The 26,968-nt window shown below is 41.4% G+C and overlaps 1 protein-coding gene and 1 non-coding gene across 3 annotated transcripts; one reads left to right on the top strand and one right to left on the bottom strand.

Moving 5' to 3' along the window:
* The first annotated feature begins 42 nt into the window (after positions 1-42).
* LOC126212973 (uncharacterized) lies at positions 43-26,968 on the top strand. 2 transcript variants are annotated; one of them, XM_049940506.1, is made up of 3 exons: positions 43-1,402; positions 4,570-4,669; positions 26,677-26,968. In XM_049940506.1, exon 1 carries the CDS (start codon positions 173-175, stop codon positions 1,154-1,156), a length of 984 nt encoding a protein of 327 aa, XP_049796463.1. In that variant the 5' UTR covers positions 43-172; the 3' UTR covers positions 1,157-1,402; positions 4,570-4,669; positions 26,677-26,968. The 2 variants fall into 2 exon arrangements, with proteins under 2 accessions (XP_049796463.1, XP_049796464.1); XM_049940507.1 differs by lacking the exon at positions 4,570-4,669.
* On the bottom strand, positions 15,192-15,265 carry Trnat-cgu (transfer RNA threonine (anticodon CGU)). Its single transcript has one exon. It is a non-coding gene; the product is annotated as a tRNA-Thr (tRNA).

Raw genomic sequence — 26,968 nt, 5'->3', positions numbered from 1 at the left:
AGAGGCGGGTAGTTGTTCAGAGTGTTTAGACTACAGAGGGTAGTGGGCGAGTTTCAGTTTCAGCTGAGTTTTAACGTCTTTGGTATCCCGGTTAGCGGGGCGTGAGAACTGTTGGGTTACGAAGTTTGCGTAAACACAGCAGAATATCATATTTTTGTGGCGTTTTGTTGTGATGGATGTTTTATGTGAAAGTGTTCCTAACGAGGACGACTGTGGTACAAGATACTCTTCGTCCTCTAGTGAAGATGACGAACGTAGGGACCAAGGCGTTGCGATGACTTACATGACTCTTGATTCAATTTTAAATGATAATTCGCGAATGTTTGAATTTCTGAGAAGTTTTGGTGTGCTTGCAAACAAATACGTATGTGCTACGTGTCGGAAGCCTATGTCCTGTGTGAAGGTTGCAACGACTAGATGTGGCGATGGGCTTATGTGGCGTTGCGCGAAAGACAAAGTGTGGAGGTCAGTTCGTAAGGGTACTTGGTTCGAAAAGTCGAAGATTAAGCTTAAAAGTATAGTTCTGTTGACATACTGTTTTTGTATGCGTAAATCTGTGCAATCCACGTGTCGCATCACAGGCTTGAGTGACAAAACGGTTGTCGATTGGTTTTTGTCATGTAGAGAAATTTGTTCAGCTTTGATGAAGAAGAGGGGAAAAATCGGGGGGCCAGGTGTTGTGGTTGAGTTTGGCGAGTCATCTTTTGGAAGTAACAAGTATGATAAGGGAAGGTGGATGGCAGAAGTTTGGGTTTGGGGAGCAGTCGTTTGTGGGAAGGACCACGGTGAATTGGTTTTGAATGTGGTTGAGAAGAGGGATGCTAGGACTTTACAGTGGTTCATTGAAGAGCATGTTGAAAATGGTACTGTTATATATTCAGATAAATGCGACAGTTATGAGGATGCAGAGGAGTTTGACCTTCAGTCGTTTGCAGCAGATCACAACTACCAGTTCCGGAATAAAGTGACTGGTACAATGGAGAGATATTGGAAAGAAGTTAAGAGAGTTCTCGAGGGAGGCAAGAGACGGCGCAGTGGTTTGCAGAGTCATTTGGATGAGTACATTTGGAGGGAAAGTGTGTTTGTGCATGGGTGTGCATTTCATTCGTTCATGCAGAGTGTTGGAGCCCTATATGTTCCGCGTGTAGAGGATTAAGATGTGGATTTGCTGTTTGGGTTTGGTTGCAGGAGAGGTGTGTGGGGGGAGGGGCGGGAGAGGGATATTTGGTTTTTGTGTACGTTGTTATTTATCAACCATGTGTGTGGAGCATCTGGCTGTAGAATTGTGAGTTGGTCGACCTGAAACCTTGTCATTGTGGAGACATTTTTATGATGCCTACTTTTCTTTCACTTTATCAGTTTACCATGCGACACAAAAATGAAGCTTGCTGTTAGCTTTGTGGTGAGTAATATTCTGGTGTTTTCCCTTCAGTTTATATTAGTTTTATGTTATTATATATCCAGCATTCTTGTTGCACTGCATTATGTAACAAGTATAGACGGTTTCACTGTACACACTGCCAATAATCATGAATCAACTGGTTTCTAGAAAAGAGAGCTGCTCTTCTGTTTTAGAGTGCTGCTGTTTATAAATATAAGTATATCTAAAAACAAGGATGATGTGACTTACCAAACGAAAGCACTGGCAGGTCGATAGACACACAAACAAACACAAAAATACACACAAAATTCAAGCTTTCGCAACCGACGGTTGCTTCGTCAGGAAAGAGGGAAGGAGAGGGAAAGACTAAAGGATGTGGGTTTTAAGAGATAGGGTAAGGAGTCATTCCAATCCCCTTAGGGGGGAAAAAAGGACAAGTACACACACACACACACACACATATTAAAAGGCAAAGAGTATATATAAGTATATATATTTCTTAGATTTACACAGCCACAGTTTTTGGTTTTATGAGATGTACCTTAAAATAATCAGTACCCTAACTACTCTTTATCAGTGCCCTAGTCCTATTATGTTATTGTGTTAAGTGGAGTCAAATCTTCATGTAATATAGCGTTTTGTTAATGTTCAGTTATGCAGAGGTGCTTCTTTGTGCTCATGTCTTTTAATATCGTTCACTACCTTTTGGGCTAAAAAAATTCTGTTATTTTATAGCATGAGGTGTAATGAAGATCATGCTGCTGCTGTTTTGCTTTAGTTAGTTTGTCATGGCCAGAATTTACTCCTCCCTCCTAATTGTTCTAGTCAGAGACTGATATGTAGAATAGCCTAAGATCTAGATTACATTGCATGTGAAGTAGTGTAGTCAGTGAAAGTGTTGCAACAGTCTTCTTCCTCCCCCCCCCTCCCCCCCTCGTGAATCCTGTAGCCATATTTATAACCTCAGTTAAAACCCCATTTTTGGCATTGTGGCCTGATACTTTCAAGTTTTTAATACATTTGAAGTTTTTAATAACAATAATATCCTATATCCTGATAGTTGATAGTTAATACACAAGATTTATGATGTCATAGTCATCATACAATTTGATAGTGTCACTGGTTAAAGCTTATGTATTGCACCATATTCTTCACTATTTTCATTTGGCCTGGGCATTTTTTTTTTGTTTGTATGTAATTAGTCTAAATAAATACTATTACTGTTTTTGTGGGGGAGGGGAAATAGTATATTTTAGAAAACTGTGTTACTGTCTTGTCATTTGTTTGGGTGTCATGACTTATATTTAAAAAATCATTGTTACGAACGCTAATTGTGAATCACATAATGACACAAAATTGTAAGTGTTCCATATTTTATCCCTCTATTCCCACATTTCTCAAGAGCTTGTATTTTTTCCCCTGCTGTATTTAAGGGCATTTTAGTTAAAACTTCCATTATACAGGCCTTTTGTCTTTTTTAAAATGCAGATGGCTATGTATTTGGCTTTGAAGAAGTCTGTGTTAATTTACAGAATACATTGACTGGAGGGATAACTTGATATAATCAGTACATAGGCCTTTATGTATTTTCACCCAGCTTTTGGCAAAATTTAAAGTTGTGATTCCATCCGTCTGCTTTGATCTGTGATTTCGTCAAGATGGCAGACACATGTATTTCAAGCACATACTACATGGCAACCGTGACGCCGCTCATTATACCTACGGACAGTTGTAAATAGTATGCGAAATATTGAACATCATCAATAGAATGAAACTAATGGGACAACCACTGGAAGCAGGGGGTTTGAGTGGAGGCAAACTAAATATAGTAAGAATAATGACCCCATTCCAAAACAAATACTAACACAAAAATGAAGCATACCAAATTGTCAACATTCCACACGATGCAAAAGTGAAAATCATTGGTTTTGTAAATTTCGCTTGGCACACTCAGTTCAAATGAAGACCATTCATCAGTAACCAACAGTCCGCCCCTGGTAGCTGAGTGGTCAACGCGACGGACTGTCAGTCCTAAGGGCCCGAGTTCGATTCCCAGCTGGGTCGGAGATTTTCTCCGCTCAGGGACTGGGTGTCGTGTTGTCCTAATCATCATCATTTCATCCCCATCGACACGCAAGTCGCCGAAGTGGCGTCAAATCGAAAGACTTGCAGCCGGCGAACGGTCTACCCGACGGGAGGCCCTCGTCACATGCCATTTGATTTGAGTAACCAACATAAACCTCGAAAACCTGGTATCCCAAATTTCATTTTGATCTATATAGCTCATATAAAATGCTCGATACCATCAACCGACACACAACTCCAAAACAGATACCACAAATTTTACTTGCTAAAACAAATCCTGCTTCACTTACCCAACTAGTCTAAACCAAAGTCCACTGTAGGCCTACAGCAAACTAAAACTCACTCTCATAAGTGTTCTAGCCAGTGACGGTAAACAGATACCTGCAGTACCTGCCAACAGTAGTCCAATGCAATTACCAAACACTGAGAAGAAAAAACCAGAAATTCCTAAAAACTTGCATCATTACCAATTTAAATATACACAAACAACCATGTACAGAAACACACACAACTTACACATTACAATAAAAAAACAAATAAAATCACATTGCAACAAGCAGTCTCCTATTCACAAATTTATGTCATATCCATGATTGACAAAAAAATAAAAATATAAACACTCTGACAATAAGAAACACACTGCACTAATAATCCCAAACACAAACATGAATTCAACAGCTACAATACACAAAATCAAAGTAACTCACTAGCGAACCAGCACAAACTCTTTCGGCAACAACCTGACACACTCGGCTCAGAATGTCAGATATCGCACTAACATACCAAACAAACTTCAGAACATCAACATCCACTGCAAGAGATTGCCACCAAATAGAATAATACGTTGTCTACTAACACGACCAGACTCTAGAATGCGGCACAGTGACGCCGCGCCACACAACACAGTTACATCACTGGTGAAAGCAGACAGATGGAACTGCATCTTTCAGTTGACTGTAGCCTTTAATTCTAGGACATTAGTGCAGTTTTTAGTACATAAAATGAGTTTCTTAGACACAGTATGGATGTAATGTACAGCACTTGTATTAAAAAATCATCAGAAACTAGTGTGTTATGACCTTGAATTAATTTATATGTTGCAGATCAGTGATATTCAGTTTTAACTGAAACTATGGACAACACACAGTGCCACCTGATGAGGAATGTGTTAAGCATTCTAATAAGAGCCTAGATTTGAATAAGGTATGTTATTTTTCAGTTAGTGTGCTTGCAACAATGAAGTAAATTACATGCAGAATTTGATGAAGTTGGGTGACTGGGCCCATTGAATGATATCAGCCTAAATTCCAGGAATAGCTGTACTGTAGCTAAGAATAACACAATTCATCAGAATATTATTACGTAGATAGTGTCTGGGATGGTTGTGTTTGTATGATTCAGTTGCAGATTGCAGATATTTTGTTTATAATTGATTATTTGTCTATTGTAAGTAGTGGCTTTGTTTGTATTATTTATTAGACCTGTATAGGTCTAGTGGAGACTGAGATCCATTGAAGGAAATAATGTTTTGGATTGTGTTATATACTAGAGTTGTATATGTTTCTTTCAATTTTTTTATCAGGTGGGTTGAGGTTGTGATTAGCATGAAGAGCAAAGATGTTTACGGTCACTTTTATCGTAAACATTTGCGATTTTTGATGTGGTGGTTAGGATGATTGCTAATAGCTCAGCTTACATTGCAATGACTGAAATAAATGGCCACCAACTTCAAATACAAAGCACAGGAAATCAATAACGAGCATTGTGATTGGCTACCCTCATCCGATTCATTGTGTACACTTTCCATCATTTATCACATGAATAGTTACCAAAAGCAGCATTAAAGGGAAAGACATGGCAATGTGAGTGAATATCTACATGTATACTGTGCTGTTCACAATTAAGTCACTGGCAGAGGGTTCATCGAATCACGTGTAAGCTCTTTCTCTTCTGTTTCACTTTCGAATAGCGCACAGAAAAAAATGAATACTTAAATCTGTCATGCGAGCTTTCATTTATTTTATTTTATGATGATCATCTTTTCTCCATGTGAAGGTGGATGCCAACAAAATATGTTCTTACTGTGAGGCGAAAGTTGTTTTAATGACTCCCACCCCCAATTCGTGTATCATTTCCGTAGCACTCTCTCCAGTTTTGGGCTAATACAAAACAAGCTGCCCTTCTTTGAACTTTTCCAATATTCACCATCAATCCTATCTGTTGCAGACTGCACACTGCATAGCATTACTCCAGCAATAATAACTTTTACAAGTTAGGCGACAGACTGGTCAGTTGCATAGCTGGAGGTCTATATTAGTTTGGAAGCTTGATACTTTCAGTTTTTGTTATTTTCTGTTGTTTGCATGGAGAGTCTTGCAGTGATTGATTGAAACCTTAGATACTGCTTGGCCAGTTTGCAGTCAGACTGTTACTTATCCGCCTAGCCTAAAGTCGAGAGGATGTAACATCACTGACAGCAGTGTTGTTGCCAGCTGCAGGTGAAAACGATAGCCAGCCAAAGAGCAGTAACAAACCGAAGCATTACAATACAGTTGTACAGTAATGCTGGTTGTAAAATGAATGTGTGGACGATTTGGCCTATTTTACACCATATTTTAGTTCTACATGACGATGCTTTGCTGAGTGTATTTACATGTTTTGATGACGCCATTACGACTTTATCACATTAGGACATTGTGTAGAACAGATCTGAAGATGATCATTACTGACTGAAACCAGTCATTGTCGAAGGACTTTATATTGTGATCAAAGACTGGGGGGGGGGGGGGCAAAAAAAAAAAAAACTTGACATTACCATAGGGACATTGTCAAAAATGAGTTACACAATTAGTTGAGGTAGACATGCAAAGCCACTGTGTCCACACCATTGCAATCATCAGGGACATTCTCATGCCAGCTCGACTACAGACCTCAAACTACTCCATAGATCAATATTTGACCGCAACTAAGATTTCATACTTATGTTGTTTGTCTCCCCCCAATCGCAACTGAACTGGCACCTTTCAGTGTAACCTAGATCATGGGCAATGTTACAGATCAGTTTGTCACTATAATGTGCATTCCAAAAATAATATAGACACAGAACAACATTTTCAGTGTTCTGTTTTCCATCTGTGTGTATGTGTGATGTCCCACAGTGTAACATCATTAAATCACTGGTTAAAGCTGGAATTCGGTATCAGTAGCTTCAGCTGACTCTCCTGAAGGGTGAGGGGGAGACGGAAATGGAGGGGGGGGGAAGAAACTCAGTATTAAATTGTGTGCTTGTGTGTCTATTTGTCCCTGAAATCTAATTGTTCTTCTCAGAAGTTTCAGTTTTATTGCATTATAACACAGTATCTTGAGGTTGCTCAAAATCTTTATGTACCGTTTCAGAGTTCTTGCCACTTTAGCAAAATAAAATAAAAATAAAAAATCTGTGTTTCAGAGAGATCTATTAAATGAAACTGTGAGTTTTCAGAATATGCATGTAGAAATATGAAATTAGTCTGCTGTAGTACATTTTTCTCAGAAACATAAGTCAAGATGGCGACTGCTCGATTTGCTTCTGTCGGCCAATCACAGTACAAGGTGTGATCTAGACAGCCAATGGTAGTGAACGTCGGGTGAAGCTACAGAGCTGACTGTCATCACGACCGGGTTTTTTTGGAGGGACAAAGCTAAATATTTGTGACAAGGACGAATATATGTGTATGCTATAATTGGCTAAAAAGATCACTATTCTTGTACTGTGATAGGTTGGCAGAAGCATATCAAGCAGACACCATCTTCAATTCAGTGGCTGTGAAGCTAAAATACGGTATTTGGTGGTTTTCACATTTATAGTTGCATACGGAGTTCCAGTGAAACACTACTTTAAAGATCTCTCCAAAACGAGTTGTTTTTGGTACGGTATGTTGTGCTAAAATGGAAGGAGGTGTGGTAACGGTAGATAAAAATATTGCTTGTATTTGTTGTTATTTAAATTCTTGTTATTTCTCCCACTGTCAAAACATACCTTTGCGTCAGTAGCTATAAAAATCTGCTGTTCCACAATTGTAACTACCCACAATTACTCACAATAAAGTTGTACAGTGGTCCTGTTTGTCGTATCCTTAGTGATATGCAGTACTCTTCTTCCTACTGCTTCGTGTTGAATCGACGATTGTTCCTCAGTGGCTCGGATAGTGGTAGTTGTAATATAAAGACACTAATATTTAGTGTAGTTGTTGTTACATTGTTATCTTAACTGAATTCTCCATTAAAAAGGAATGGCAGACCACTCACACCCCATGATGACAGTTACTCACCAACGATAGGTGGGTCTGTTGATAAAACTTGAGAAGGGGCTATCCACAGTATAACTGTGAAGTTTACATTCGAATGCCTATTGTGAGTGTTTGTGGGAAGTTATGACAGCTGAACTGAGTTGGCGTAACACGTTTTCATTTTATTTGAATGAGAAACACTGGGTGGTTATAATTAAACTTTCCCTATTTAAAATGGTACTGTACAAGTACCAAACTTGGTAGCATTAATGTCAAAGACATGGGAAAGAGAAATAATGCAGAATAAATTCAATTGAAACACTTTTAATGTACTGCTACAGTACATCATACCATTACATGCCGGTACCATTACTGCCACAAAAGTGGCTCGATATGGCACCCGTCAGTGTCCAGGAGAGTCTAAAAGAGCAGGACTGCATTCTGCACAGCAGAACGAAGCATGTCTGTAGGTAGGTATGCTGGCTACCTCTTCAGATCAGCATGTGTGTGAATGCTCCCCTGGTAAAACCTGTCATTCAGGTAGCCCCACAACCAGAAATCACAGGGAGTGACATCAGGTGGTCGTGCCGGCCAAGCATTTGGAAACGATCGGCTGATAATTCGATTGTTTCCAAATGTTTTGGAGAAGCAGGTGAACTTCACTAACGATGTGGGGCGAGGCCCCATCTTGCGTGAAAACTGTTGAGTTCAATGCTTCTCTGTGCTGTAGGGTGGGTATGACATGCTGGCAAAGCAAACCCTGGCCAGTCACTTTGCACATTTTTGGTCCTTGAGCTCTAACCTGTTAAAAAAAGAACGGAACAGTGACAAACGTAACTGTAATGCCACACCATACAGTGACACATTCACCATTCAGAGGAACTTCGTGCAAAGTGACTTGAGGTGAAGATACCCACACTCGGCTTTTCTGTGTGTTCACCTCACCCTCAGAGAAAAATGAGCTTTGTCTGTCCATAGGATGGTCCAGAGTCAGCTCTTGTCAGCTTCAACTCTTGCGAGAAAGTGGAGTGCGAAGTCAACATGTCGTGGTGGGTCCTGTGACGCAAACTGCCGTATGATCTGGATCTCGTACAGATACCATTTGAGCACGGTTCTGTACAGTGGACCACAGGATGTTCAACTGCTGTGACACAGCACGTGCACTGCCTGACAATTGGGAATCGCGTGCAGCGTTGTCTGCCACAGCGGCAGCAATTTCGTCGACCACCTGCGGTGCAACCGGTCGTCGGCCTCTTCCCGGGACGACGCGAGTCGATTCGAACTTCTTCATCGTGCTCCGCGCAGCAGGTGGAGAAAGAGGACCCTTCCGTAATCCTTTCAGCCACTGATATTATTGAGGTGCAGCTGTGGCATTACTGTTGTATTGATAATAGAACTTCACCAATAATGCTCCGCTCCTTTTGTCCGAGCTCACGTCGATAAGTCAAGTGCACCACGGCTGGTCAGGTGTGGAAGACTGCGAATCACGATGACTGATCACGGCACCTAGTAGCCGTAGTTGGAACTGGACATGACGCTGTGACACGTGGAAATAGTGCACCTCATACTCTGGACATTATTGCTACCGAGTTTGGTACTGACAAGGTAGTTAGCTTCTGTGTTATAACGTGTTAAATTGGGAAGGTTTAATTATAACCATTCGGTATTTAACATAACAGTGACCTTAATGTACTAAATGCTAGTGTGTGATCAAACTGGGGAAAAAATAAAGACAGAAAGAAACAGTACTCTGGATACAAATAAGCAGAAAATAATAGAAAATGAAACTATCAGCTTCCAAGTTAACATAGAGCTGAGGTTACGATATAGATCAGGCATTCAGAAATATTTCAGGACAGATAGTGGAGAAGGCTAGGCAGGAATAGCTGCAGGACAAATGCAAGGTTATAGGACACGCATGACCAGGGGAAATGTGGATGCCATTTGTAGGAAAATGAAAGGGGCTTTAGGAGAAGAGAGAAGTAGCTGTATCATTACCAAGACCCCACATGCAAACCAGTATTAAGTAAAGAATGGAGAAATGGAAGGAATGTAGAGAGGGTCTGTATAGGATGTCACAGAAATGTTGCGACAAACTTCAAGAGAGGTGGGGGCACATCATAAATATTGAGGGTTGCGTAACATCCCGCAACCACAATTACTGTACGCTACTAAGTAGTGCTGTACATCAGAATATTTGGAGGGGGTCATGAGGATTTCCTCATTCGAACGCTAGCCGGCATTCGAGGAGCAGGGGATGGCATACGAGCAGTGAGCTTGCAGACACGCACTGCACGTACGCAGTAGCCAAGTGCAATGGACGAGCCGTCAGATGCATTTACCGAGAATGCTTCCCACACAGACGTCAGTGTTTTTGCACGTCTGCATCAAAATTTGTGCAAGTGCGGGTCATTAAGAAGTGGCAGGGCTTGTGACAGCAGCCCACGATTGACACGTTTGGTCATTAGGGAAGAAGGTGTGCCAGATGCCGTTGAGACTAATCCGAGTGCCAGCGTGTGTGCTGTCGCCTCAAACTTAAGAATGCCCCGTAGCAATGTCAAACTTGTTTTGAAAACAGACTCCTTACATGCCTTTCCTCTCCAAAGGGTGCAGTTATTGCTGCCCGGTGACCATCCTGTACGTGTGCATTCGTTTCTGCAACAGAGTGGCTGAGATGTGCACTTCCCAGCTTATATGTTGTTCACTAATGAAGTCACATTCAGTACGGTTAGTGGTGGTGTTATATTTCGGTCTTCAGTCCAGAGACTGGTTTGATGCAGCTCTCCATACTACTCAATCCTGTGCAAACTCCATCTCCCAGTACCTACTGCAACCTACATCCTTCTGAATCTGCTTAGTATATTCATCTCTACATCTACACGATTACTCTGCAATTCACATTTAAGTGCTTGGCAGAGGGTTCATCGAACCACAATCGTACTATCTCTCTACCATTCCACTCCCGAACAGCGTGCGGGAAAAACGAACACCTAAACCTTTCTGTTCGAGCTCTGATTTCTCTTATTTTATTTTGATGATCATTCCTACGTATGTAGGTTGGGCTCAACAAAATATTTTCGCATTCGGAAGAGAAAGTTGGTGACTGAAATTTCGTAAATAGATCTCACTGCGACGAAAAATGTCTTTGCTTTAATGACTTCCATCCCAACTCGTGTATCATATCTGCCACACTCTCTCCCCTATTACGTGATAATACAAAATGAGCTGCCCATTTTTGCACCCTTTCGATGTCCTCCGTCAATCCCACCTGGTAAGGATCCCACACCGCGCAGTGATATTCTAACAGAGGACGAACGAGTGTAGTGTAAGCTGTCTCTTTAGTGGACTTGTTGCATCTTCTAAGTGTCCTGCCAATGAAACGCAACCTTTGGCTCGCCTTCCCCACAATATTATCTATGTGGTCTTTCCAACTGAAGTAGTTCGTAATTTTAACACCCAGGTACTCAGTTGAATTGACAGCCTTGAGAATTGCACTATTTGTCGAGTAATCGAATTCCAACGGATTTCTTTTGGAACTCGGGTGGATCACCTCACACTTTTCATTATTTAGCGTCAACTGCCACCTGCCACACCGTACAGCAATCTTTTCTAAATCGCTTTGCAACTGATACTGGTCTTCGGATGACCGTACTAGACGGTAAATTACAGTATCATCTGCGAACAACCTAAGAGAACTGCTCAGATTGCCACCCAGGTCATTTATATAGATCAGGAACAGCAGAGGTCCCAGGACGCTTCCCTGGGGAACACCTGATATCACTTCAGTTTTACTCGATGATTTGCCGTCTATTACTACGAACTGCGACCTTCCTGACAGGAAATAACGAAACCAGTTGCACAACTGAGACGATACCCCATAGGCCCGCAGCTTGATTAGAAGTCGCTTGTGAGGAACGGTGTCAAAAGCTTTCCGGAAATCTAGAAATACAGAATTAACTTGAGATCCCCTGTCGATAGCGGCCATTACTTCGTGCGAATAAAGAGATAGCTGCATTGCACAAGATTTTTACTCTCCACGCTGCCTTCCAATACTAAATTAGTGATCCCTTGCTGCCTCAGAACATGTCCTACCAACCGATCCCTTCTTCTAGTCAAGTTGTACCACAAATTTCTCTTCTCCCCAATTCTATTCAATACCTCCTCATTAGTTATATGATCTACCCATCTAATCTTCAGCATTCTTCTGTAGCACAACATTTCGAAAGCTTCTATTCTCTTCTTGTCCAAACTGTTTATCGTCTATGTTTCACTTCCATACGTGGCTACACTCCACACAAATACTTTCAGAAACGACTTCCTGACATTTAAATCTGTACTCGATGTTAACAAATTTCTCTTCTTCAGAAATGCTTTCCTTGCCATTGCCATTCTACATTTTATGTATACGGATGGTGTATTCAGTCAAAAAATGTGAACATTTGTGGGCACCAGAAAACTCTCTCAGTGTGCGGCAACACGTGGCACGGCGTCACTTCACTGTTAGTGTGTGGGCATATTTGGTCGGTGGCTGCTTAGTCAGGGTGTTCCTTTTATCATCTTGCCTGACTACTGGGGATTTTCAGACCTTACTGGAACATGTCTTTCCCAGCATGCTTGAAGATGTTCCAGCAAATGTGTGGTGCAGTATATGGTTCTAATGCGATGGGGCACGTGGCTCATTTTGGACTGGCTGTCTGTAGGCGATTGAATTGGTCATTCCCGCGTTGACGGATTGGGGGTGATTAACCATTCACTGGATTTATCGAGTCTCGATTTGTTTGGGAGCTATGAAATCTCCCACATATCGCAATCCTGTGGTGTCCGAAATGAATCTCGTATCACGAATTGTCTGCACGGCTGTTACAATCAAAGAAACTCCCAATGTGTTCGAGCGTGTTCAACAGTCAGTGCTCCGTCTATGTCGGGCATGAGTAACATCTGATGGTGCAAACTTGGAGCAATTGTTGTACCATTAGAGCTGCATTCTTGTCGTATCTACATGTTGTCATTATGTGCAATAAATGTTTCATATGAATCTGTCTCGTTTCCTTTCCAACCATTGACCTCTGCTACCACTAACCACTGTCATTTGCGACCGTGGGTTGCAACCTTAAGCAGGACATAGACTTCCGACGTGTAGCACATACGTATCGATTCGTGTACTCTGTCAGTACTACTGACAGCCTCGGGAGAGCCAGTGATGACAAAACTCTTCCATCAGGTGTGCAAGATGTACGAGACAGGCAGAATACCCTCAGACTTAAAGAAGAGTGTAATAATTCCAATTCCAAAGAAGGCAGGTGGTGACGGGTGTGAATGTTATCGAATCGTAGCTTAATAAATCGTGGTTGCAAAATACTGACACAAATTATTGACAGAGAATGGAAAATCTACTATTGAAACAACCACGGCAGGATTTATTGCCTGTTTGTAAGGGACACGAAAATGTTGCCCGAAATCTCGCACACGAGGAGTGGAAGGTAGGTCCGAGTGGTAAAAAAGCTGGGAGAGAAGAGAGTAACCGAACTTCACTCGTTCATGCTCCTCAGCCTGCCCACAGGCCTCACGTGACCGATTCCTTTCCCGTGATTGGCTACGCCTGGCACAGTTCGTCATCTCACGCCATCAGTGAATCTCTGTCGTGGCGTTACCTTGTCAGCACGAGTTCACCCTTCTATCCCGTGAACAGAGCGTGAAGTAACATACACCTGCTGCGCTACGGGGTGATCAGTACGGTTGAAAATGAACACGCTGCGATCACAGTGTGGGCATTTTTATTGCTCTGAGATGATCGTTTTCAGCAATCTTATCCTGCTGTCATAAGATTTTATGGAACTTGCAATAAAATTGCCCTGTACCATTACACGACGTCAAAGCGTAAAAGGCACTCCCCACGTACGTGTCTGGACAAAAATCACGTTGATAAAATGCATGCAGTTGGTAAAATGAACACAGACAATAAAAAACAAACAGTTAAAATCGTAGCATCATCCCCACATGCTGGTGTAGAATATTTCTATCAAGCTTACAACAGCTGTGTGGCAGGCTTGTGAGAATCATATGCACAACTTGCATGCATGGACAATACAAGGATTTTAACTGTGTTTTTATCATCTGTGTGCATTTTGCCAACTGTGTGTATTTCATGAAATGGATTTTTGTCAAGACATATGAGGGAGTACCAGAAAAAAAGGTGGGTTTATTTTTTAAAAGCTATAATTTTTCAAATTGTTTACAAAACGACCTTATCCCCTCCAAAATACTTGCCATTATAGCTAATACATTTGCCCCAGTGGTGCATCCACTGTTTAAAACATTTTTTGCAGTCATCTTTAGAAATGGCTGACAGCTCCTCCCTCTTTTTTTTCCCGCCACGACTTCTTCAAAGTTATCAAATCTGTGTCCTTTTATGCCCCTTTTTACGCACGGAAATAAGAAAAACTCGCACGGAGCCAGATCAGCCGAGTAAGGTGCTTGGGGCAGTGGAACCGTTCCATTTTTAACCGAAAACTGTCTTAACAGATATGGCTGTGGGTGCAGATGCGTTGTCATGGTGGAAGAACCAGTCTCTGGTCTGCCACAAATCTGGTCTTTTTTGACAAATGCTGTTTCACAGTCTTCTTAAAACTTCCAAATAAAAGGTTTGATTGACGGTCTGACCTGGGTGAACAGAATGAATGACGCCCTTGGCATCAAAAAACCAAATCAGTATTGTTTTGATGTTTGACTGACTTGATGACTTTTTTTGGATGGGGTTGATGATGACTTCTTCCATTGGCTCGACTGTTGCTTTGTTTCTGGGTCGTAACCACAGCACAGTGACTCGTCACCTTTGAGCGAAAACCTGGATCAGTTTCGAGCTGCTGTTTCAAACCGTGACACATTTTAACTCGATGTTCCTTTTTATTGTCAGTGAGAACCTGAAGAACAAACTCGGCACCAGTGCTTTTCGTTCCCAAATCTTTCGTGAAAATTCGCTGCACTGCACCTGAGTTTGACTGAGGGCAGATTGTGCAGGCCCCGAGGCTCGGGACAAGCATTTCAGAAACTGCATTACTTGTCAGGTGTTCAAGTAGTGCTGTGGTGAGTGTCTTCAACACGTGGTGAAACCAAAGTGAAACCACCTCCAGACGTTGAGGGTTCGGGCAGTGCAGACTGGCAAAACAGGACAGGTGGTGGAACTGACATCGGACATTAATGCTGATCAGACTACAGATATGTCTGAACACACAGTGCACAGAACGCTCTAAATGGTGGGTCTCTGCAGACAGTGACCCATGCAAGTGTCAATGTTAACACCACAACATTGGCAAATATATGAAGACAGTAACATGTTCTCGAAAGAACAGTTACTGTTGATGACCGTGCAGCTTTTGCCTAAAATAAATGATGACTAACTGATAACCTCAGCTGCCAACAGGTGTTGTTATATCTCGATGTGGACAGCTGAAAATGTGTGCCCCGACCGGGACTCGAACCCGGGATCTCCTGCTTACGTGGCAGACGCTCTATCCGTCTGAGCCACCGAGGACACAGATGAATAGCGCGACTGCAGGGACTTATCCCTTGCACGCTTCCCACGAGACTCACATTCCCAATTGTCCACAATTCTACATATGTATTGTACCTTATAGACATTTGCCCACCAACTCATTAATCGCGCACGCTTTGGCAATTCTCGTAAGAGTTTGGGCAACCTGTGCGCGTTCGCACAGACGAAGGTCCTTGGCTGGGTAGCCTTTAACTATAGTCATCATTTATTCCAGGCAAAAGCTGCACGGTCATCAACAGTAACTGTTCTTTCGAGAACAAGTTACTGTCTTCATATATATAGTTAAAGGCTACCCAGCCAAGGACCTTTGTCTGTGCGAATGTGCACAGGTTGCCCAAACTCTTACGGGAATCACCAAAGCATGCACGAGTAATGAGTTGGTGGGCAAATGTCTATAAGGTACAATACATATGTAGAATTGTGGACAGTTGGGAATGTGAGTCTCACGGGAAGCGTGCAAGGGATAAGTCCCTGCAGTCGCACTATTCATCTGTGTCCTCGGTGGCGCAGATGGATAGAGCGTCTGCCATGTAAGCAGGAGATCCCGGGTTCGAGTCCCGGTCGGGGCACACATTTTCAGCTGTCCACATCGAGGTATAACAACAACACCTGTCGGCAGCTGAGGTTGTCAGTTAGTCATCATTGGCAGATATGATTGAAATCAGCACTGGATGTTGCAGTGGCAGAGCATTGCACGGTCTGACGAATCCCGACACCTTCTTCACTGTGGCAACGGAAGGGCACGAATCCATCTTTTTGCAGGGGAATATCTCCTCAACACATGTACTGTAGGACGGAGATACGCTGTCGGCAGCTCCATTATCCTCTGGCGAACATTCGCGTGGGCATCCGTGGATCCGGTGGAGCTCGTGCGATGAACTGTGACGGCCGAGGAGTATCGTTCACCGGTCGCTCCCCTTCGTGACAATCGTGTTTCCTGACAACGGTGGTATTTTTCAGGAAGACAATGTACTAAAAGGCGGATCACGGTGGTGAGTTCCAGTTGTCTCCCAGCTCCCCGACTCGCCAGATCTGAACGTGATCGAAAACGTCCGGGATGTGATTGAACATGGTGTCAGAGCTCGTCGCACCCCCCTCCCTGGAATTTATGGGAATTAGTCAACTCGTGTGTGCAGATGAGGTGCCAACTCCCTCCAGCGACTTACCGAGGCCTCGTCGCTTCCGTGCTACAAAACTTCACTGCTGTTATCCGTGCCAAATGTGGACGTACCGGCTGTTAGGTAGTGGTCGTAATGTTCAGGCTAATCAGTGTACAGTCAATCATCATCTCGGATAAGACATATAAACCAGAGGGTACCCTGTTAGATTACCAAGGAGAGAAGAATGAAAATGTCATTATTCTCAGCACGATACATCCGGAAGTAGCAGTGAGTGAAGAAGGAAAGAAGAATTTAGAAATGGTTATCTTCTCTAAAGGTACAAAGTATGGCATCAGTGTCATTGTTCCAAAGATTTGTAATTACTCAAGTAACATTGTTTGCAAGAGGTGGCTGAACAGTTCGTTGCAACAGGAAAAGTGTGGATCACGTATGATTGAATAATCAAAAATAGCTTGAAGAGCAAGGCATTCAGTCTTCAGCTCGTGAATAGGAGACAACATTGAGCAGGATAACACCAAGAATGCCAATCGTGAAGAAACTGATGTAGTGCTTGGTGAATGAAAAAGATGAAAGAATTGTCAGATTGGGGAGTGCACAGGAATAACACCTATGACTCCGGAAAATGTGCACAAAAAGTACCAGAAATCTCCTCAAAGGGTGAGTTCAGTGTGTAAGAACAAACAGTTGAAACACATGAAGAAATGCTAGAAACTCTGCGTATAGGTCACATTGCTGGGTAGACGAGCAACATTTTTGTATCCGGATCAATGATCTAAAAGTATTAGGCCTTCAAGGTAAAACACCAATTGAAATGTGTATATAACATACATTGAGGTGATAAAAGTCATGGGATACCTCCTAACATCTCGTCAGACCACCTTTTGTCCCACGTAGTGCAGCAACTAGACATAATGTCTTTATGTTACAAGTTGCAGTCACCGCCAGGTGGGACTACCGCTGTAATCGATCCCATCGACGCTCAGTTCGAGTCGGAGCACTCTGTGTGAAGGTGGGAGTGTGCGGCAGCTTGTCGACAGTTACCCTTTTTCACCTGCCGTCGGCACGGAGCTCTCTCCGATTGAGGAACAGCGCGTCAACATTGAGTTTCTTCCAAAGCTAGGCGAGAATGGCCGTGAGATTTTTGAGTGTTTGAAACAGGTTTACACAGACAATTCTCTGAAGGAACCGACCGTGAACAAGTGGTTAAAAAGGTTCTGGGATGGCCGAGAAGAAGTGAACGGTGACCCTCGCCCGGGATTCCGTCGACATCGAGTTCCGATGCAAATGTTGAACGAATTCTGGCTTGTGTTCATAAGACCGTAGATTGACAGTCAGAATGATTGCTGATGAGCTGTCGATCCCCAAAACAATCGTTCACGAAATCCTGACACAAGAACTTGAAATGAAGAAATTGTGTGCGAAAATGGTACCGAAGCTCTTGACGCCAGAACAGAAAACAAAGAGGGTCGAGTGCTGTGAGGATTGGTCGGAAGCAGAGGAACGAGGGGACTTTCTCAGCCGAGTCATCACCGGAGACGAGTCCCGGTTTTACGAATTCGATGTGGAGCTCAAATCTCAAAGCGAGGAATGGAAACTGGCAGGAGAACCGAGAACAAACAAGTCGCGAAAGTCGAGGTCCAATGTGAAGACGATGTTGATTGTTTTCTTTGATTCTAGGGGCATTGTTCACAAGGAATTTGTCCCTCCCGGCCAGAGAGTGAACGGAAATTTTTACGTCGAAGTTCTGACACGTCTCAGAGCTCGTGTGGCCCGAGTTCGACCGGAGTTGGCAAAAGGGGGCAGGCGGATCCTCCATCACGACAATGCGCCCGCTCAAACGTCGCTCGTCGTGCGCGAGTTTTTGGCCCGAAGCTCAATCACCGTGACAGACCACCCGCTTTATTCACCAGATTTAGCCCCGTGTGACTTCTTCACGTTCCCGAAATGCAAAATGGTGTTTCGGGGGCGGCACTTGGGAGATTTGGAAGCCGTCGAGGTGGAAACGACACGGCACCTGAACAACTTTGCAACTGAAGACTTTCAGCAATGTTATCACCAGTGGAAATAGCGTCGGCAGAAGTGTATCGCGTCTCAGGGCGAGTACTTTGAAGGAGACCATATTGTAATACCTGAATAATTGTAAAATAAAGTTATTATTCAAATTTTATACGTATTTTCTGGACAAACCTCGTAGTTGGAAGTCCCGTGCAGAAATACTGAGGCGTGCTGCCTCTATAGCAGTCCGTAATTGCAAAAGTGTTACCAGTGCAGGATGTGAACTGACCTCTCAATTATGTCCCGTAAATGTTCAGTTGTGAACAATTGTGGCCCAATGACATGAAGCATTGTCATCCACAAAAATTCTGTCATCATCTGGGAACATAAGATCCACAAATGGCTGCACATTGTCTCCCAAGTAGCCGAACACAACCATTTCCAGTTATTTCCAGTCAATGACTGGTTAAGTTGGACCAGAGAACAGTCCACACCATTATGGAGCCACCACCTGCTTGCACAGTGCCTTGTTGACGACTTGTGTCCATAGCTTTATGGCATCTGTGCCACACTCGAACACTACTATCAGCTCTTACCGACTGAAATCGGGACTCGTCTGACTGGGTCACAGATTTCCACTCGTGTAAGGTCCATCCGATATGTTTACAAGCCCGGGAGAGGCACTGCTAATGATGATGGGCTGTTAGCAAAGGCACTCACTTCGGCCTTCTGCTGCCGTAGTCTGTCAACACCAAATTTCACTGCACTGTCGTAACGGATACATTTGTCATTTCATTGATTTCTGTGGTTATTTTAAGCAGCATTGCTTTTCTGTTACCAGTGACAACACTACGTAAACGCTGGTGCTCTCAGTCATTAAGTGAAGGGCATTATTCACTGCATTGTTCATGGTGAGAGATAATGCATGAAATGTGGTTTTCTTGGTGCACACTTGATACTGTAGGTCTCAGGATATTGAATTCCTAACAGTTTCTGGGATGGACTGCCCCATATGTCATGTGGCCCTAAACGTGTTGCAAACCTTTTCACCTGACTTACCTGAGTACAAATGACAGTGGCCTTTTATATCTTGTGTACATGAAACTACTGCCATTTGTATATGTGCAAATCACTATCCCTTGATGTTTGTCACCTCAGTGTATAAATGAATGTAAAAAACACAGGTCTTACTTTAACCATTTTATTGATTGTTAATGCAGATCATGTTGGTGTCATTTAACTCGTTCCCACTGTTTTAGTGTTACAAACACTCACCGTTGGTTGCAGTTGCACCCGGTTTTTTTTTTTTTTTTTTTTTTTGAGATTAGCATCAGATTAAACGACTGGTAAGCTAATTCCTACATTGACACATTTCCACAACATTGAGATTAATTAAAACACAAAATAGTAATAGAGGACTGAAGTTTTTAATTTATTGTTTTCATTGCATTGGAACAAATCCAACAATTCCTGCTGAAGAAGATACATCAACTTCCCAAGTGTGAGGTATGTCTTGTAATGGAAGTGTTTTTTTTTTTATTGAGTCAAAGAATCAATTTCACTTTTGTAAGATGACCTGGATCACCTATGTGTGTTGTTTTTTTCCACTGGAGGCTTTACATAATTTTCTCAGCCGAGCTCCCATTCTTTTTTGTACGTGCCCGACACATTCGAGCTTTTCTATCAGTGTGTCCCCATATGGTCTGTCATTAACAACAGTAGTGTGTCCTTTACAGTCTCCATCCCCAAGGTAGCCTACATCCCTCACACCACAACTGACCTCTGATCTTCTAAACATGTTTACAACTCCTTTCGTTTCCATGTTTCCACTTGGGCTGTCAAAGTTCTTTACACAAACATGGGTGCTGATAAACTTACTTTAACAACCCTGGCAGTGCTTTGTTAGACATTCATAATGTAGTATCTTACCAGTTTCAATAAATGAGACCTGCTGGTCAACAGTAAATGAAATAACAGCCAATAAAACAAAGCTAAAAGGTAATATCAACATACAGATATCTAATAACAATATTGATGTCACCAATCCTCAAGAGATCAGTAACATTTTTAATGACTATTTCATAGATATCATAGAATCTTCAATTTCTTCGTCATCTGCAGAGCTAGTTAGCATATAAACTTGTACTACTGTCGTAGGCGTGGGCTTCGTGTCTATCTTGGCCACAATAATGCGTTCACTATGCTGTTTGTAGTAGATAAACTGACTAAACCAGAGGTTGTACAGAGTTTCAGGGAGAGCGTAAGGGAACAAATGGCAGGAATGGGGGAAAGAAATACAGTAGAAGAAGAATGGGCACCTCTGAGGGATGAAGTAGTGAAGGCAGCAGAGGATAAAGTAGGTAAAAAGATGAGGGCTAGTAGAAATCCTTGGTTAACAGAAGAAATATTGAATTTAATTGATGAAAGGAGAAAATATAAAAATGAAGTAAATGAAGCAGTCAAAAAGGAATACAAACGTCTCAAAAATGAGATGGACAGGAAGTGCAACATAGTTAAGCAGGGATGGCTAGAGGATAAATGTAAGGATGTAGAAGCTTATCTCACTAGGGGTAAGATACTGCCTACAGGAAAATTAAAGAGACCTTTGGAGAAAAGAGAACCATTTGTGTGAATATCAAGAGCTCAGATGGAAACCCAGTTCTAAGCAAAGAAGGGAAAGCAGAAAGATGGAAGGAGTATATAGAGGGTCTATACAAGGGTGGTGTACTTGAGGACATTATTATGGAAATGGAAGAGAATGTAGATGAAGATGAAATGGGAGATATGACACTGTGTGAGGAGTTTGACAGAGCACTGAAAGACCTGAGTCGAAACAAGGCCCCGGGAGTAGACAACATTCCATTAGAACTACTGACGGCGTTGGGAGAGCCAGTCCTGACAAAACTCTACCATCTGGTGAGCAAGATGTATGAGACAGGCGAAATACCCTCAGACTTCAAGAAGAACATAATAATTCCAATCCCAAAGAAAGCAGGTGTTGACAGATGTGAAAATTACCGAACTATCGGTTTAATAACTCACGGCTGCAAAATACTAACACGAATTCTTTACAGACGAATGGAAAAACTAGTAGAAGCCGACCTTGGGGAAGATCAGTTTGGATTCCGTAGAAATACTGGAACACGTGAGGCAATACTGACCCTACGACTTATCTTAGAAGAAAGATTAAGGAAAGGCAAATCTACATTTCTAGCATTTGTAGACTTAGAGAAAGCTTTTGACAATGTTGACTGGAATACTCTCTTTCAAATTCTGAAGGTGGTAGTTATAAGAGTTGAGGGGCATGAAAGGGAAGCAGTGGTTGGGAAGGGAGTGAGACAGGGTTGTAGCCTCTCCCCGATGTTATTCAATCTGTATATTGAGCAAGCAGTGAAGGAAACAAAAGAAAAATTTGGAGTAGGTATTAAAATCCATGGAGAAGAAATAAAAACTTTGAGGTTCGCCGATGACATTGTAATTCTGTCAGAGACAGCAAAGGACTTGGAAGAGCAGTTGAATGGAATGGATAGTGTCTTGAAAGGAGGATATAAGATGAACGTCAACAAAAGCAAAACGAGGATAATGGAATGTAGTCAAATTAAGTCCGGTGATGCTGAGTGTATTAGATTAGGAAATGAGACACTTAAAGTAGTAAAGGAGTTTTGCTATTTGACGAACAAAATAACTGATGATGGTCGAAGTAGAGAGGATATAAAATGTAGACTGGCAATGGCAAGGAAAGCATTTCTGAAGAAGAGAAATTTGTTAACATCGAATATAGATTTAAGTGTCAGGAAGTCGTTTCTGAAAGTATTTGTATAGAGTGTAGCCATGTATGGAAGTGAAACATGGATGATAAATAGTTTAGACAAGAAGAGAATAGAAGCTTTCGAAATGTGGTGCTACAGAAGAATGCTGAAGATTAGATGGGTAGATCACATAACTAATGAGGAGGTGTTGAATAGGATTTGGGAGAAGAGAAGTTTGTGGCACAACTTGACTAGGAGAAGGGACTGGTTGGTAGGACATGTTCTGAGGCATCAAGGGATCACCAATTTAGTATTGGAGGGCAGCTTGGAGGGTAAAAATCGTAGAGGGAGACCAAGAGATGAATACAGTAAGCAGATTCAGAAGGATGTAGGTTGCAGTAGGTACTGGGAGATGAAGAAGCTTGCACAGGATAGAGTAGCATTGAGAGCTGCATCAAACCAGTCTCTGGACTGAAGACCACAACAACAACAACAACATAGAATCTGACTTTTGTACCACAGATAACGTACCTGTTGGAAGTCCTGCTGAGGACAGTTCTGAAGCTAATGAACTCCATGAGCTTGAAATCAAGGATATTTTGCAGCTCATAAGGGAATGTAAAAACAAAAAATCCGCTGGCTGGGATGAAATTTCTCCATTTTTACTTAAACAGTGCGAAAACAATCTAGTATATCCTTTGGTGCATCTAATAAATAGTGTATTAAAAGGAGGAGCGTTCCCAGACATACTAAATTGTTAAATCTCTCTACAAAAAAGGTAATAAACAACTAGTAGAAAATTACATACCACTCGCTTTAACTTCCGTATTCAGCAAGTTTATTGAAAAAATAATTCTGAAATATATGTTAGAGCATTATAATAAGCACAACATCCTGGGAGACTTTCAGCACGGTTTCAGAAGCAGTTGTAGCACCACGACTGCAACACTTCAAATTAGGCTGAAAGCTCTTGACAAAATTGATGAAGGCATGCAAGTAGCTGGAATTTTTCTAGACCTATCAAAGGCTTTTGATAGGGTTGATCATAAGATACTTCTGTCAAAACTGGCCAGAGATGACATAAGTGGTAAACTATTGCACCTCATCACATCATATTTAAAAAACAGAAGACAGTGTACCTCAATCTCGCACAATAATGGAGAAACATTAAAAAGTTATACATCAAGGGTTAGGAATATTAAATTTGGTGTGCCTCAGGAATCGATAATTGGTCCCTTCCTTTTTATATGTTACGTTAATGACTTCCCAGAGATTGTAAAAAATGATACCTTCATTACAATGTATGCAGATGACACTTCAGGCTTTTGTTGGGGAAATGATATTCTTAAGCTCGGCATAGAGGTGAAAAAATTTATAGATATTGCAAAGGAAAATTTGAAAATGACAATCTAAAAGTCAACTTACAAAAAGCAAATATAATACCCTTCAATGTTGGTTATTTGCAAACTTGTATTGATTCTCAAAATAGTAATATTTTAGGGGAAATCTGCAGTGAGTGTAAATTTCTAGGTATACGCATAGATAGTGAACTACTATGGACACAACAAATTGACAATGTATGTGCAAGGCTGTCGTCTAGCCTATGTGTTTAAAGAAAAATAGCTCCATACATCAATACCCAAAGACTGAGTATTTAAACTCCAGAAAAGAGCCTTCAGAATATTAGTCCAAAAAATGCTAGAACATCATGTAATTGATTGTTTATAGAATTTAAAATTCTGATTATCTATTCCATGTATATGTTTGAAACGATAGTATTGACTGTAGAAGATAAGAAATATACATGTCATAATGCAGAAATTCGTGATCACAATACTAGACAAGTACAAAATTACCATGTGATACACAGAAGACTGGAAAAACAGCAAAGAGCCCATATATTAATGGAGCAAAATACTTCAATGCACTGCCAAATGAACTGAAGGCAATAACTGGAGAGACATTCAAAAAACATCTAAAACTGTGTCTCATTGAGCAGTGATTCTATAGCCTACTGTAGAAACTAAAATCTAAAGTATTATCATGTCAAATAATTTGGACTACATTCTTAAGTAACTATTATAAAGTAAAATTAGATTGTATACTGTTGTATTGTACTACCAGTTGCTATGCATGTAATTACATGTTTCATGCAAATAAATTACAAATTACAAGTAGTTACTACCCCATTCAGAGAAGTATGACCTCTCTTCTGCCAAGCTCCATCAAATGCTGCTACAATATCTGTATTCTCAGACAAGGCTACTGCTTCTTCTGCTGTTCTTTTCATTGAATGTTCACTTACACCACATAAAGCATTATTTATTAATTTATTGTATCTGTCAAACCTCAGTGGAAGTGGAGGCAAATCCATCACTGCGCAAAACGTCTGGACAGCTCTCCTTCCCCTTTCGATACATTGCATTGCATAAGCAAGCTGAATATTTACACTGCAATGTCGACTATCAGTTACTGGCAATGTCGTAGTGTCACTGTGCATCTTACACGAGCTACAGGCAATCACTAACCGACTTGAAAGACCCTTCCTTGCTGAAATGTCCTCAGGAAAGTCAATACTATTCACAATTGCAGTACTTAGATTTCACAGCACTCTTCAAAAGTCTTGACAGCATTTTTAGGTTCACAATAACATTTCCGTCATTATTGCTGCTCACAATACTACTAGGCTCGTTCTTATTACATCCAGAAAGCGAAAGTTTACGTCTAGAAGTAGACACAGTTTATGCGGGTGGCTTCTGAAGCAACTGATGTGTATTACTCGGTTGTTTTTGGAACTGGTTGTCGCAAAACTTTCGTCTGGGGCTAAATTTCTTTACTATCAGCATTTGTAGCACAGGAAACACACACACAGAAACAAAACAACACACAGTAACTACAAAACCACACGCGTATGAATTTCTGAAATTATATATTCTCAGATCTTTGTTTATGTTCAAACCATACCCTTCTAGACATGACTGTATTTTGGTTCCGCGAGTCAGCGCCTTCTAGAATACACCCGTGTTGACGATCCGTAACTAACGACGGGAGAACAAAATAATGCAGCACGTATTCTGACGCACTTCAAACTGACAGATTGGCGTGGTCCCTGTGCAACATTACGTTCGACCTCAATTTTAGAACGAACGGAAAATGATAATGGCCATAAACTATACATTTTTGAAATCGGCATGAAATGCTCTTTTCTATAGAACAAGGAAATTTTTTTCAAAATTTTGGTCGTTTTCACAAGCATTTTCCCTTAAGTATGTACTACAGTCATATGAAAGATGAGCAAAATGCTTTCCTCATTAGTAATGTGTTTCCATCAAAAGCAACATTAATTTGAGAAAACTGGGAAATTTGGATTACAGAAGTGCATTTAGTTTAAATAATGGATGTCACAGAAGGAATGATCAGTATTCAGGAAACATTATTCAAAGCAAAAAAAGTCTAGTAAACTTGGGCTCTAGGATGCATACCATAAGGGCTATGAGCCACTTGTTCATCTTCTATATAGGGTGTTACAAAAAGATACAGCCAAACTTTCAGGAAACATTCCTCACACACAAAGAAAGAAAAGATGTTATGTGGACAAGTGTCCGGAAACGCTTAATTTCCATGTTAGAGCTCATTTCTATTTTAGAGCTCATTTTATTACTTCTCTTCAAATCACATTAATCATGGAATGGAAACACACAGCAACAGAACGTACCAGCGTGACTTCAAACACTTTCTTACAGGAAATGTTCAAAATGTCCTCCATTAGTGATGATACATGCATCCACCCTCCGTCGCATGGAATCCCTGATGCGCTGATGCAGCCCTGGAGAACGGTTGATGCTACTTACTGATGTGCTTGATGCTAGTACTGTAGAGCAATGAGTCGCATGTCAACACAAGCACCGAAGTCAACATTACCTTCCTTCAATTGGGCCAACTGGCGGTGAATCGAGTACATACTGACGAAACTAAAATGAGCTCTAACATGGAAATTAAGCGTTTCCGGACACATGTCCACATAACATCTTTTCTTTATTTGTGTGTGAGGAATGTTTTCTGAAAGTTTGGCCGTACCTTTTTGTAACACCCTGTAGAGTGGAGCAAACCTCTTCTACTAAACAAGTACTCATAGCTCTTAAGCTATGCAGCCTAGAGACCAGACTTTTTTGCTTTGAATGATCTCCCTGCCACATTGTGTACTTCCACATGGGACACCCTGTATTTATATTGGCAGTAATCATTAATAATTTTGGCGTGCTAGGAAAAAGTTGCACTTTTACAAGTTTGTGGAATTCTTAACACACGTATGAGGAGTATTGTGTGTGTCACTGAGGCACGAATCTGCACGGTAGCGTAATATCATTGTTTTCATTAGAATAGCTGTGTCCCTTTCAAAAGAGAGATTGTTTTATGCTTGCAAACCGCAAAATCAAATCCTACAATTTTTCCTTACTTTATATTTCAACTGTACTGACCACAGAATTGCTTGCAATAACAGCCTGCTCATTTATGTTCATTTCAGAAACTCAGCAGGGTCCAGTCAGGTGTAATCTTGATTATATTCTGGAGGATTCCTTTTCCTGCAACTACCAAACACTTGGGTCCAGGAGCCAGTGCAAAATTAAAAGACTGAGGAGGGGCATGCGGTGCCTTTTCAAATCAGTTGTGATGAGGCAGAGAAGAACCTTTTCTTCTGAAGAAAAGGAGCCTGGTGCTAGATAACAATTAAGGAAGATATTTTGAATAAATGTAGTATTGATAAAAGATACTAACCCATTTACCTTCCATTTTACTGTAATAAAGAACTGAAATAA

The sequence above is a fragment of the Schistocerca nitens genome, chromosome 11 (genome assembly GCF_023898315.1).
Source record: "Schistocerca nitens isolate TAMUIC-IGC-003100 chromosome 11, iqSchNite1.1, whole genome shotgun sequence".
Classification (NCBI taxonomy): domain Eukaryota; kingdom Metazoa; phylum Arthropoda; class Insecta; order Orthoptera; family Acrididae; genus Schistocerca; species Schistocerca nitens.
Note: the sequence above shows the minus strand (reverse complement) of the source record. Positions and strands in the feature narration are given on the sequence as shown.

Coding starts and splice junctions, on each gene's coding strand:
- LOC126212973 (XM_049940507.1), top strand. CDS start 173: ATGGATGTTTTATGTGAAAGTGTTCCTAACGAGGACGACTGTGGTACA.